This window comes from Citrus clementina, unplaced genomic scaffold, assembly GCF_000493195.1.
Source record: "Citrus clementina cultivar Clemenules unplaced genomic scaffold, Citrus_clementina_v1.0 scaffold_5, whole genome shotgun sequence".
NCBI classification, from domain to species: Eukaryota; Viridiplantae; Streptophyta; class Magnoliopsida; order Sapindales; family Rutaceae; genus Citrus; species Citrus x clementina.
In genome coordinates, this window is record NW_006262201.1 from 41,820,707 (window position 1) to 41,835,681 (window position 14,975).

The 14,975-nt window shown below is 34.2% G+C and overlaps 2 protein-coding genes across 2 annotated transcripts; one reads left to right on the forward strand and one right to left on the reverse strand.

The window, feature by feature from the left end:
• The first annotated feature begins 7,294 nt into the window (after positions 1–7,294).
• On the forward strand, positions 7,295–9,487 carry LOC18042432 (cytokinin riboside 5'-monophosphate phosphoribohydrolase LOG1). The gene is made up of 7 exons (XM_006435093.2): positions 7,295–7,629; positions 7,977–8,074; positions 8,198–8,228; positions 8,424–8,523; positions 8,624–8,694; positions 8,830–8,973; positions 9,114–9,487. Exons 1-7 carry the CDS (start codon positions 7,486–7,488, stop codon positions 9,207–9,209), a joined length of 684 nt encoding a protein of 227 aa, XP_006435156.1. The 5' UTR covers positions 7,295–7,485; the 3' UTR covers positions 9,210–9,487.
• A 1,472-nt stretch (positions 9,488–10,959) lies between these two features.
• Positions 10,960–14,814, reverse strand: LOC18041697 (endoglucanase 10). Its single transcript, XM_006435094.2, has 6 exons — positions 14,142–14,814; positions 13,735–14,018; positions 13,020–13,457; positions 12,143–12,284; positions 11,667–11,833; positions 10,960–11,542 (listed from the first exon to the last, which is right to left on the reverse strand). The coding sequence occupies exons 1-6, from the start codon at positions 14,350–14,352 to the stop codon at positions 11,210–11,212; spliced, it is 1,575 nt and encodes a 524-aa protein (XP_006435157.1). The 5' UTR covers positions 14,353–14,814; the 3' UTR covers positions 10,960–11,209.
• Positions 14,815–14,975: the final 161 nt, after the last annotated feature.

The window sequence follows — 14,975 nt, forward strand, 5'->3', positions numbered from 1 at the left end:
GGGGGGGAAGAAAAAATGAAAGGGGGGGAAGTAAAATAGGAGAGGAAATAGAGAAAGAAGAATAGGGGGAGAACGAAATTGAAGAAGGGGGATTAAATGTAGAGGGGGGCTAAAAAAGATAAAAGGAAAGAAATGATAAAAAAAACGGTGGTCGAAAAAAAACGAAATATAATACCATATGGGGTATTTATTTCGATTCAGAACACGACTTGATATTTGAAATATATTATTATAAATAAATAAATAAAATCTCCCCCCCCCCCACTCACTATATATAGCTCACACGGTCTCAAAATAGACTCGAATTTTGTTTCAATAAATAATAAAATTGTATGAATAATAGAGGTGTAAACTCATATCAATGTCATTCTAGTTAAATATCATCCCAATGTAATTAATGAGGTTATATCAACCTTAAATCAATCCAATAATAATTAAGGCAACAATCATCCATTAGTATTTTATCATTAATAACCACCTAATGGTGCCATGGGACCAACCCATTATAAATATTAAGTGTAGAGTTCCCATCAGCATTGATATGATTGTTAAACCCAAAAAAAGAAATAAAATGAAAGGAAAGTTTAATTAATATAATATCTAATTTATACGCGGGGTTTTGAAGGAATTTGAGAAGCGAATTGATGAGATCACACGTGACGTACGTTAATGCTATTTGTTGATAACATAATGTGGTCCTCAAGTCTATACATGACTGATCAAACGCTAATCATTCTATTAATATAATGGCTTTTATTATTATTATTATTTTTTTTGAAAACATTATTAATGGCACGGACATGGAATCCGCGTGAAATTTCGATTGATAAACATCGTTAATCAAGAAAGTCCTTTATTTATAACATAACTAGAAAATAAAACCGCGCTTCAGCGCAGCTTTGAAAAAATAATTTAATATTATCATTTTTTCTTACTTTACACTTGATGAAACTGATAAAAAAATATGAATTGATTTTTTTCAAAATCTATTGTAGAATAAGAGATTTTTTTTTTCAAAATTGATTTTAAAAAATTACCAAAAACTAAAATTAGCTTTTACCTTTTTAAAATTACTTTTGACTCTTAAAAGAACAATTGGCCCTAAAAATAATGATAAATAGCCACTATAGAGCATTATGGCGATAGAAGATATTGTATCTATGGTGTAGTTTTTCTTGTTATTTGAAAAATAAAATAAAGACAACAAAAAGGCTCACCGTGGAGACACCGTTTCCATCTATACGGCGGTTGTTTATTAGTGCTCTTACAATAAATATATATAATAAGATTTTATTGGATGGTGAATGGTTTTATGAATATATATGACGTGATGGGAATTACCCTATTTTTTTAACCTTTTCATTTTATTTTTGGTTTCTCCATTAACTATCTCTAGCTCAACTCACAACTACTTTTTAGGTGCCTTTTTTAGGGTATGATCTTAACTAATAAAGCCAACCAAGCATGCCTTGAATTCCGTCATTCTTCATAATATCAATTTGTTGCCTCCTTAATGTGCTCATCATAACGATAACAACGATAATAATCTTAATAATTGTAAACAACAATTCGAACTTGCATTGCAATCATGGCAGTTCCGGCAAGTAACATAGTTTTAACAAATTGTATGAAATTATCGTTCAATTCTTTTTTTTTTTTTAAATCATAGCAAGCAATTATAAAAATGTTAATTAAATTCACATTAAAGTACCTTCATGCATGGCTTATTCAATTATTAAAAAGAAGATTTTAAATACATTGTCATCTTGCCAAAACCGCTGTGGCGGTCCAAAAAGACTTTTCTCTGATAATGAAAATCTGACTCAAAAACCCCCCAATGCTTTCATACCTACAGCTACATATACATGCATACATTTAATAAGAAAATTGCATTTTGCCATTTTTGCTTTGCCACGTGGTGGGCATTTGTTCAGTCATGGAATCCGGCTGAAGAGAATTGTGTGATTATTAAATAACTAATAAAGAACCCAAGATAAACTAATTCATTATCAGCTTTTTTACATTTTAGACGACCCCCCCACCCCAAACAAAAAAAGAAAAAAGAAAAAAGGGGGTGGTCATACAAAATCCAAAAGGCTTTGTCACTGCTTGCATACAATCTCACTCACCGGCAAAGCCTCTCATGGCCTATGGGATCCAAATGAATAAATCCATTTGTTTAGAGGGGTTAGGTTATTTCTTCCTCCGCATTCCAAATTGTCAAGAAACTTTGGAGATGTGTTCTTTTCTAAACCACACCACTAATATTATTTAACCATTTCTAGTGTTTATTGATTAATTTATCTTTTAGTCAGCAAGTCTCAAATTCCTCTTTATATGAATATTTGTTGTTTATGTTCATTATATGAGTCGATGACTTCCAAGCAAGAGAAGGCAAGTCATGTTGAGAAGTAAATGAAAGAAAAGAATAATTCTATTAAAAAAATAACTAAATAATAAAAACAGCTATGCATAATGAGATGACCCAACTTAAGAAAATATATAAAATAATGAAGTGAAGTGAGACCTTCAACGAAACACGAGGCAACAACCAACCAAATTAGATAAGTTCGTGGGAAACTTGTCCATTGGATAAGAAATTAAGTATTAAGATCTGTTGAATAAAATAAGAAGAAATTTTAATTTTTTTTTTTTCCTTTTTTCAATTTAGAGAAATACAAATTAAAGCTTCAAGAAAGCACGATATTGACCGTTCTTTGTTGGGTTGCTCAGTCAGTGGCTACAGCCTGCTTTCCTATGTAAAGTGTGCGGGTTTTTACGGGCATCTTATTTATTTATTTTACCCTCGGCGGCGGTGGGAGGTAAAAGTATCTCTTAAATAATAAAAAGTAAATTCCATAAAATGACCTAAAACACTGGAGCTATGCTATAAGAAAACTAAGATACCTGGAGCAAATCTCATTGAATAAGAATTGTAATAACAATAACAAAGCAGCACTTTTGTATCACATTCCATCTAGAAGCATTAATTGATGCACCCAAGTGACGATAAGCCACGTATCTAGCATTATTCTTATATATATATATATTCCCGAAAGATGACAAGCATTTAATTTCGATGAGAGCCTGGCTTTATGTTACGGCCTGTTTCCGTTCCAAGGGGCTTGATAACCCTAATTATACGATTATTAAAATGATGCCGTATGAGTTAGAAACGGAGATTATTGGTTAATATATCATATCATATCAATATGTAATTATTAGAAAAAAAAGACATAGTTCGAAATGGCTGGTTTTGCTTAATTTAGTTATTAAAAAAGAAAAAAAAAAAGAAAAAGGATCGAGTTTTAACTAACCCATATTCATCAAATGAGTTTGTTACATTTGCATGCTCATGAGATGCTCAATGACTATAAACTTCCTGATATAATCAAACAAAAGTCATTTAACTTTTATTAATTTTCCCAGAGATTACGAGCTGAGTTAAGTGGCTGCATTCTATTTGACAGAACGGGGAAACAAATTAAAAAAAGAAAAAAAAAAGAAATTCATTGTGGCTGAACGTAGAGAATTAAGTTGCGTGAAAAATATGCCTGAATAAACAAGGCCAGTGAAGTTGATTTAATACTGTTATTATATCGATCCTATGTGTGTATATAGAGCTGATTATATTGATTGAATACTTTAATTAATGAGAAGAACTTCTTATGTTATAAATGTCAACACCGTGATGACGTGTGAGTGTGACTACATAGTTTATAGGAGGGGCAAAAAAGGTGTATCCATTAAGGCGGATTTGTGATATATAATTGTCATGAAAACGATAATGTTATTGTATTAACTAATATTAGCTTAATTATATGATAATATTGAAAGCACAAGAATATATGTAGACTTTAGAGGCTTAACTAAGTAGTTTAATTAGTAGAGGTAACCAAAAAAAAAAAAAAAAAGTAATTTGAGTTTTATCCATCCCTTAATATTTGAAAACTTTTTAAAACAGAAAATAATATATATTTTTTTGAACACTCGTATATATATTACGGTAAAAAAGACTATTAATATAGAGAAAGCATATTAATAGTACATAGAGGGGCAGTCACCCTTCGACCTAGAAGGCTGAAAAAATAAGTAACTTGATAAAGAGAAAGCATACACAATAGTGATTTAGTTTAATTGACCACCAATTAAACGTAAATACTAATTTAGATTGTTTAGTGTTTTCGACAAATAAAAATAAAATCAAACCTTACAATTAGGAGTGATCTCGAAATTAAACTTTTGACTGAGCAAGTAGAATCAGAAAGGCGGCACTCATGATTTTATTCCATCCCATTCCCAAAGCATATATATGACTGGACTTACCATTTTTGGCAAGTACGAGATGGAGAAGCAAAGCAGCATTTGAATCATCAAATTAGCTTTTTATGGCTTTTTTTTTTTTTCCTTTCAAAAAAATGAAAATACTAATTAAAAATCGATACATCGAGTAAATTTCACTTTTCACTCCCATTTTATTTGAGAATCTTGGCGTAGGCGTGGTCCACGAGGTCTCTTCTCGTGGTTTGTTTATTAGTTAAGAGACGTGGTGGATTGTTCTTAACATTTTTTTCCCCTTCAATCTTTGGGAATAAATTAATTGTTGTTGAAGTTTTTGTTTTACTTACTATTAAAACTCACAACTTGTGTGTGTTCTAATACTTAATTTTTCAATGGCACAATTAGAATTTTTTTTGAAGATAAGGATTTATAAAAAAAAATAAAAATTGCTGCTTTAGTAATGTCGGCAAAAATTAACCTTAAAAATTAGCTCATAACAAAGAATGTCTATGTACTTACATATATATATATTAGGCTACTTGAGAATTCTCATATTGTAGACAATTAATCATAATCTTAGCAGTCTGTCCTACTTTACAATCAACATCTATCGCCGCTGCACTAATAAGGCATTTAATCCGTGTGGGATATTAAGAGCCAGTTTGATAATACTGTAGATTTTAAAATAATTATTATTAGTTGTGCTGTAAAAATAATTAATTTTGAATAAAATCAGTCAAACATTTAATAATTTTAAAAAAAAAAACTGCTGTGAACTTCAAAATAAGATTTTAAAAACTACATTTTTCTTATTTTTCAAAACCTATTGTAGGATGAGGTGGTTTTGCCAAGAATAATTTATAAGAAATTTAACAAACATCAAAATTAACTTTTAATTTTGAAAAATCACTTTTGAGGGTTTTTGAGGGTGGGAAAAACACTCCCAAACGATTGCTAAGGATGATGACAATCGACCTTACTTAGCAATTATCAACAATTAATATATCTACGACACTGATGACTCAATATTTGCTCTTATAATAGCAATCATATAAAATTAATCCCCAAAAATCAGTTCAGGAACTTTTATGTTACCCACTTAATGTGTACCTTCTAAAATTGCTGATGGGAAAAAGGGCTCTCTTGTGAAAACAAGGATGAAAAGAAAAACTTGCAACATTATTACAACAAAGGATGCACAAGATAACTTACAGATAAGCACTAGGAAAGTGGAAGTTTAATTATTACTATTATCAATTGTAATAGTCAATAGTAACAATTATTAAGAACCATTTTAGCACTAAGGGACCATAATATATAAAATTTTTGTGAAGAAATGTAGAGTGGGATTTTATTAGGCAAAGGGCCAGTGAAGTAGTGGTAGTGTGTGACCACCCTTAGACAATGGCATATGACCAACCAAGATTACAGCTGTAATACACATTTCATTGAATCGTAGGGTCCAAGTGTCCAACTTGTACAATTATAATTTGCCAATCAGATTCAGATCCCTTCTCATTTAATTTCTTCACCAATTAGAAAATTAATAATTTGCCATTACATGATCGCTTTCAATTCACCGGCATATGTGTACTTGAAGAACCTTCCTTGTATGCATATATATATATATATATATATATATATATTAAAGCTTAATTTGTTCGTCATCGTTTCCCAACTGGGACAGACTAAAAATTCAGGGGATCACGTGTCCATCAACATCTTCTTCTTTTAAGTCTGCGAGGGAATATATGAAAATGCAAGGAAGCAATCTGGCTGAATTTAACTTTATTTTAAAGCAAGCGTTAATTAATTTGTATCTTCTTCTTCTTCATCGAGCTGCAACTTGTTTTTGTTGTGCAAAGATAAATTTATATTTTTAGTGCATATTACAGATATCTAAGCACATGCACATGGCCATGATCCACAGCGAATTTAGATTTTAATTCTTTTTAGCTAGCTTTAAATTATTATTTGTTACCGTTACTTATATTAAGTTAAAGATTTTGTAGATTTGGCACCTCACTTTTGTTCTCACGTTATTTTCACGAATAATATATATATATATCTAAGGGTAATTTTTAAAGGGGTAAAAGGGGTCATTAACTCTGAGTTATGAAAAATTCTAAAATATATATGAAGTATCATGTTAATTATATAACAAACAAATAAAAATAGTGGAGACAGCAAATGCATGAATTGAAATCTTAAAAATCTTTTAATCCACGAGGGGCATTTATTTTACCGTCACTAGCCCCACCATTGAATGTTGATGTGAGTACACTTTCTCCATAACATTTGGGAGTGAATATAACTACTCATTGTCAAATAAGATATTCTGACTCTAGTAAAAATAAAAAACTTATTTCAGCAGTTTGTTGGTCTTGAGACGTGGGTCCTTCCTACAATCTTACTATGAACAATTATTTGCACTATCTTTTCATGTTGTATCAAATATTATGTCATGAATAGTTAGGTGGCGATAAATATCTATTATTTCATATGGAAGAAAAAAGTGAAATGCTAAAATAAGTAGTCACTATAATTAATTAACATACAAAACAATGTTTTTTTTTTTAAATACTAATATTACTATTAGTAGTATTAAACTATATTAAATAAATCCATTAATTACTTAAAACTTTTTTCCCCCAAAATTTGGAGGGACAGATGGGAGGCAATCATAGCATTAAATGACTACTCTATTCTTAAGAAGAAAAAAAATAAAAAAAGTTGGTGGCAATAGCCCAATCATCATAGATGCGTACGTGCATATTCCAAGAATTAATTTTTATTTTGAACTAAAATTGAAGTGTCTTCTAACAAAGGAAAAAGAAAACGACGTGTCAAAAAGAGCGAAGAGATGTGAAATTCGTTTAGGAAGAAAATATCACGAGATGAGAAGTTGAAAGAGAGAATTAAAATAGCGCCCGGGGGGGGGGGGGGGCCCATCGATTTTGATATAAAAAGAGACCAATGGCACCAGTTTCGTTCCTTCACTTTTGTTTTTGGCTTTCAGAAAACAGAGAGTGTTGTGCCTCTGCTAACTGCTCTTGCTCGATCATTACTCTTACACACGCATTAATTCTCCTCATAAGCTTTATAAAATTAGCTTCATATATATATATATACACATATCATTTCCACCAAATTATATAAACAAATAAATTAAAGAAAATATTAAATCGATCATTTTGGCTTCTTATGGAAACTCAACAGCAGCAGCAGCAGCAGCAGGCTGCAGCAGCTTTGAAGTCAAGATTCAAACGTGTTTGTGTTTTCTGTGGTAGCAGCCCTGGCAAGAGTCCTAGCTACCAGCTTGCTGCTATTCAGCTCGGCACACAACTGGTTATCCATCCACTTTCAGCTTTTGTTATACGTCCTTCTTTCTGGAATCCAAGCTTTTCTGTTCTCCGTCTTCATAATTGAATTTGAAAGAACTCAACCCTTTTTCTTTCTCCCCCCCATTTTTCCCGAAATTGAAGTTAGTGCTTGGCTTCTGCTTTTGATTTAGTACTGTAACCTAGCTAGCTATCTCTATTTGTTCTGCTTTTCCGGGAACGGAAAGAGCCGGGGATCAGATTAATGTTTTTTTTTTTTTTCCAATCAGTATGTATATAAGTGGAAAATTACGGGTTTTTTTTTTTTTTTCAATTAAACACGTTACTGAAATTATAAAATAATTACACTTGCAGGTTGAAAGGAACATTGACTTGGTTTATGGAGGTGGTAGCATTGGGTTGATGGGTCTTGTTTCCCAAGCTGTTTATGACGGTGGTCGCCACGTGTTAGGGTATGCAAATGCAACCCTTTAATTTCCTTCTCTCTTCCTAATATTATTCTTTGTCACAAGCCACAACCACAAAGCAGAGGAATTCTAATTGTGGTTTTTTCTCTTTTCTTTTTCCTCCTGCAGAGTAATTCCTAAGACTCTTATGCCCCGTGAGGTAACAAATTAATACCATAAAAGAGTTCAGTTTCATGTGAAGACATCAATCACATGAAACAAAATTATTAAGTTAAATTTTAATCGTAATAAGTTAGCTGGAGGGATATGTGCGCGCGCGCGCGCGTTTTCGGTATTAATATTAATTTACATATATAATTAAATTAATTAATATGTAATTTGCATAAAATTTCAGATAACCGGAGACACAGTGGGAGAAGTGAAGGCTGTATCAGGCATGCACCAACGCAAAGCTGAAATGGCTCGTCAAGCTGATGCATTTATTGCTCTGCCAGGTACGTACTCACGTACTTTCAACAAACTTTTTTCTGTTGAATTATGTTATTTAGTAACCGTAGCTTTAATGGCTAGCTGTACGTATAACTCACTCTACAGGTGGCTATGGAACTCTCGAAGAACTCTTGGAAGTAATCACTTGGGCTCAGCTAGGTATCCATGATAAACCGGTAATTGTTTTTTAAGTCAACATTCCTTTCAGAAAACCAATATATATATAATTTCTTCATTTTAATTCAAAGCCGCTAATCAAAATTAGAAAAAAAAAAAAATTGATTGAGATTCGTTGCCATTTTTGGTTACAGGTGGGGTTGCTGAACGTTGATGGATATTACAACTCGCTTTTATCGTTCATAGACAAGGCTGTTGATGAAGGTTTCATAGCACCGGCTGCCCGATATATTATTGTTTCTGCCCAAACTGCCCATGAATTAATGTGCAAGCTTGAGGTATTTTTTTTTTTTTTTTTTCATTTTCTGTTTTGAACCAATAAAAGTCGCACACGTCTGCACACGTGAAACACAACCTTTGGGTGGCAATCAAAACAGTCAAAAGCAGTCAACTGATCGGAGCCGTTCATTTCCATCAGGAATATGTTCCCAAGCATTCTGGGGTGGCATCCAATCTAAGCTGGGAGATGGAGCAACAGTTGGGCTACACAAATAAGTCAGACATAGCTCGTTGACTTGGATCATCAAGTGTAGTAATTAACGCATGATGGAGGATTCATGACCGTTAGATTTTAGCAAATCTTTATACAACAAACACAACCTTTGTAGATGCGAGCTCCAGAGACGAGTCACAAGCGTCACCACAGTTATTATTTTAATTGTACAGATATGGACCACGCTGTGTTATTATTATTTATTTTTATTTATTTTCTTGTTTTGTAATCTGATCTGAATAAACGAGGCCGGTGATTTTGTTACAAGTTTAAAGTATTTTACATGCCAGTGTTACCAATTTTGTAGCGTGTATATTTGATCTTTATTTATTTATTTTTTTGAATTGATGGGTTGTTATGAACTGCTTTCATCTCAAAGAGATTGACCGGGACAGAAAGAGGAAAATAGAAATATAAAACTATATTACCAAAAATTATGATGTAATTGAATAATATCTTAAGGGATAATGTCACATGATGTTTTATTATTAGTTACAATTTCAATATCATTCACAAGGCGCTATAGCATAGCACTATGTAGATAATTGCTGACAACAACATAGTTGTGGTGGACAATATTACTCATTAGAGCATTTCGGAAAGCAAAGTGCATTGTATTCATGGTTGCTCGTAGATTTATTTACTTAATTATTTTTTCATTTCAAGCCTAATTCAAAAACTGTATATGGGTTTGGGGGCCGACGGCACTGGAGACTTTAAAAAAGTTTTAGGAGAGTCTTTATTTATTTATTTTTTTAATATTAATTACACATCAAATTATTATATTATTACATTAAATTTTATAAAATACATATTCAGATAAATAATTCTCACAATAAAAAATATCTTTACTCTATTCATATTTTATAAATGAGAAGTGCTTACGAATATTTTAACCCCGTATTGTGGAGGCTTAAACCACTGTGTGAGAGCAGCGCAGCAGCTCAACCATTCAGCCATTTTATTTATTTATTTTATCTATTGATTGAGGTACTTCATAGAGCATACAATACACACGTCATTTTTTTTTTGGTTTGGCCCCCGGTTTTTGCGTGGTTAGAAGACACATGTCCTGGACCGGAACACGAGGACAATGACCAAATGCCTCGTGTGCAAGAGAAAGGAAGAAAAACAATGGTGGGCAGAAAAGTGGTCAGTGCTTTTACTTTAATGGAGTTGGATAGGGCATAGGTGTACTGTGCTTGTTAGCTTTGATTCGTACAAATTTGAATATGGATTTTGCCTTTTTCTTAACCTGGGCTCTGACTGGAAGTTGGGATCCAAAAGGAGCTAACCATTATTGAATTCCCATGCTTATCGAGCACCTTTTGTCATCTGAATTCTTCTTTCGGATAAGCATCATTTTGAAACTTGAAAGCGTCACGTGAGAGTCGTGTATTCATCTCTTTACACTTTAGCGTGGAAGAGGGTGTGAAAACACACAACACAAATGAGAGAAACTATGCTTGATGAACGACCCACCAAAGCTTGGTTGCTGTTTATGAACAATTGCCTTTCTTCTTAAGTTTATTTGTTGGAATTTTTTTAATTAAAAATTAAAATGCACTATTGCCTAATGCTCTCTCTCTCTCTCTCTCTTTTTTTTTTTAAGATTTACTGGCATATAATAAGAATTATAAGATACAAAGAATATATATTTATATAATCCACTTCTAATAAGAATAAAAAACACAGAAAAACACAATTATACATTATCAGGACAGACAGCAATATTCTTCTTATCTTTTAGTTTATCCCTTATTTTCATCTTTAATGGAATATTACTCTCATGTATATACTAGGCGAGTGTACACAGTACACAATAGATTTTGCTACAGACAGCTAATAATACATAAGGTTTACATTCTCCACAAACAATAGAAACGATGGGTGCAGCTGAGCAAACAACCCCACACATTGGAACTCGCACTCACCGTGTAAAGCACATTAATTTGAAACAAAATTTTAATCACACAAGCACCTACATACGAAAAAAATATATAATATATACTAAGGTTATTTTAGGTGAAAGATTGAACTGCAGAAGAAGTGGTGACCAGACTTGATAGGAGGCCAACAATTACAGCACCGTTGTATGTGCTTGGTTCTGCTTGCATTGAGTTATTCCGAGAATCAATGTATGTTTCATTTAGGAAAGGCCCGCCCACAAGGCCTCCAACAGCTACATTGGGGTTGGGTTTCTTTGAGTCAAGCCACTTGAAGCCATCTCTGCAGCCAGTCGTTGCATCGGCTGGGATCGAAGCTCCCCGATGGTGCACATATTGTGGGTATTTCTTTCCATACCCCACAAGAAAGCTCATCTTCAAGGGATTGTTTCCAAGAATATAATCTGCCTGGCAAAAATAAAAAGAAAAAAAAAGTCACTTGCCTTACCAGGTAGGTAAACATTGAGACTTCTTAACGTAGTATCTAGAGCATCTCTGCTAACTACATCTCATAAATAATGGATAGAGATACCTGATCTTTGGCAAAGTCCCGAAGGTCTGATGGTTTGAAAGAATGCCCATCACACGTCAGCTCTGCAGTTCGTGATGTAAGCATGTAATCACTGTATACAGTAGCCAAGAATGCTGAAGCAACAGGATGCTGCAGTGAGTTCCATTCACTGACCCATATAAGACCACCTGCATTAAAGAAAATAGACAGTAAACATTAAACAATAAGTAACCCTAAAAATAAAGATGAAGACAGAATTTCATGAATTCCCTTTAAGTTGCCCTAAATGGATAAGCCACCCTGCAGGACATTAAATTCTGGCCACTAAATCTAGCATCCAAATCTAGAGACATTTGCAAACAATATCTAAATAAGTTGAAAATGGTGCTTTTCTCAATGGAGTGGAAGTGCAGGGTATAAGGAACAGTTTCTATACATTGATTCACCAAAATAAACCCCCCCCCCCCCAAAAAAAAAAAAGAAAGCTTTATCCTTACTCTCTGTTCTGCTGGTTGTGGCCGTTGGAGATTTTGGTAAAAGGCCGCACATAACAGCCTCAGCTGTTTTTCTATACATTTGAAGGCCAGAGTTGCCAGAGATGTCCTTACCACTAAAGAAGCTTAGCCTGGATAACAAGACCTGAAATATAAATGCAAAATTGCAAACAGAGTTCAGGAGTAGAATAAGATTCTCTAAATTATAGGTTGAGGTCTCGGTCAGATTTAACTTTGTCTATAGTATTTTTTGGGAAGAGAGTCACATTGCTGTGTCATTCAGCTAGAACAGGGAAAATCAAGCCAATATAATAATCTTTCTTAAGTGGCAGGCTATCTGATGGTTGCATAAATAAATCTGAAAATTACAATTTCAACCACCATGCATGCAGTACATCACCACAGTCTCCAGTCATGGGAAAGTATATACAGAATGGAAGTTCTCAATAAATGGACAGCAACATCAATCAGCTAAACTGGGGATATCTTTCTGACCAGATCAACAACATTCACTTTGCATGTCACTGAAAACTTTGATAAATCTCATGGTTAGCAGATTCTATAGTTTGAATATCCACTAATAGGAATCCCATCAATCTATCGAGTCTTAGAGGCTAGATGATTCTGTAAATCAGACTTTATCAGATAACTAAAATATAGGACCAAAGACAATTCATCTAGTTGGGCTATACCAAAGGCATAAAGCTTTGAATTAATAACTTCCAGGCATTATTAACTAAAGGCCGAAGTACAAAAATGAAGCACCAAGAGATTGAGTCATCAATACCTTTTGAAGCTTAGCATGCGTTAGAAACATTCACTATGTAGCTATTTAAAGCAATCAGCATCTAAATCTTAAGCCTGCAAAAGGGAAAGATACCTGGGTTCCTGCAAGCTTGTTATCCCAACTAAACCAGGATGGACTACCCCAGTTGGCAAAGTCTTTTCCATTTTTTCCAGACACATATTGAAGGTAAGAATGATCCCCTGTTGCATGATAGAGCCAGCTAGCTGCCCATAAGAGCTCATCTCCATAACCTGTTGAATTGTAAAAATTCTGGACTTGGGGAATGCTGACACTGTATGAACCTCTATGATTGTCTGCAAAGTTAAACAATTGCTGGGCATGCTTAAGTAGCGAACTTGAATAAGTAGAGTCACTCTTCTTAAACACTAGAGACGCCGAAGCCATGGCGGCTGCAGTTTCAGCTGCAACCTCTGTTCCAGGAAAGGATGTGTTGACCTGAGTGAGTGGTCTCTCTTCAGTCATGCTTTCAGGTCTTTCCCAACATTTGTGGTCCTTATCAGGATTGCCCACCTGCCAAATATTATAGTTACAACATAAGACATCCTTCAAGGCTTGATTCCTACATCAAATGAATTCTGCAGGACACAGGGTACACGCTTTAGGATACTAGAATACCCACAAGACAACCAATCAATTGGGTATATAGACTATCCTGATTTAAAACTACAGATTTCTTTTTTAAGAAACTATACATAGACAACAAGAGGAGGCAGAAAATCGCAAGAACATACAAAAACACTATGAGAAACAGAAATAATCATGAACAGAAGCCAAAGAATGTAGCAACCTGAACAATAAGGACATTCTCTTTGGGATGAGCACTGATAAGATAATCAGTGATCCACTTGAGAGAATCCTGAGCTGGTTGCAACTGATCCACAACGTCCATCTGATCTCCATACTCAAGGATGGCCCACGACAACACAGTCGCAGTAAAAGCCATCGGAAACCCAAACTTCATATGATCCCCAGCATCATACATGCCTTTTGTGAGATCCAAACCCATGTCTCTTCCATCTTTAAGAGCCGAATCCCCTCTCCATGATATCTTATTATTCACTAACTTTCCCGCTGCAACCAAAAAAATAGATACAAGAAAGAAAAATCAATCAAATAGTCGTTGAAATTTTATTTTTAAACAATAGAAACAAAATAAACAGTTGAGCAACCTATAACAAACGTTTCGGTACATACATTTTTGTACGTCGAAGAACTGCATTGCGACTTTGAGGGCTTCAGCATACTTTTTCTCGACGGCGCCGGGGGGACCGGGAACCGGAGCCGGTTTATCAGAGTGACTTGTTTTCTTTTTAATAGTGTAAACAATTGCGCCAACAACTAGAGCCAATAGGACTAGGACCAAGAACCATCCGAAACAACCCTTGGACTTTGATTTCTCCCCCATTTTAACACAATGCCGTCAAGTTCTCAGATCTAAATCTAACTCAAAATGCCGGCATTGGGTGAAGAGAGTAAGAGCTTTGTGCGTAGGGTCTTCAAACGGTGAAAAACGCAGCACCGTATTTCTCTCTAGTGGGTGAAATGTGAGTGGTAAGAAGCTTAATTTGGCTGCTGAATCAGTTTAGCAAATTCTCTAATACAATACAATTGAAGCAGCTGGGTCTGGGACAAATCAGATCGTCAATTTTCTTTAATTTCTTTGGTCACCGACAAAGGTCAGTCACGCGGGTATATTCGTTATTTTATTTTCCTTTTTCAATCTTTTTAGTGAGATGATTTGTTGCGGAAGAAACGGATATTAATCACTGCTTGGATTCTGGGAAGCGAGAGGACTCGTGCCAGCCGTTGATCTTGAAATGGGACCCGATTGATTTCAACTGTTGAACTGGCCACCGACAGGTGTGTGATTGTGCCTTTTTTCTTAGATCTGAATGAGTTTTTCAAGCTAACTGATATTAGTGGCGGGAAGTGGTTGGTACAGATGCAGTGTCAGCATCCGGGACTTGGACCACTTAAAGAAGGGCCATTTTTAATATGATTCATCATTAATGGGTCTCAGCTGACTGA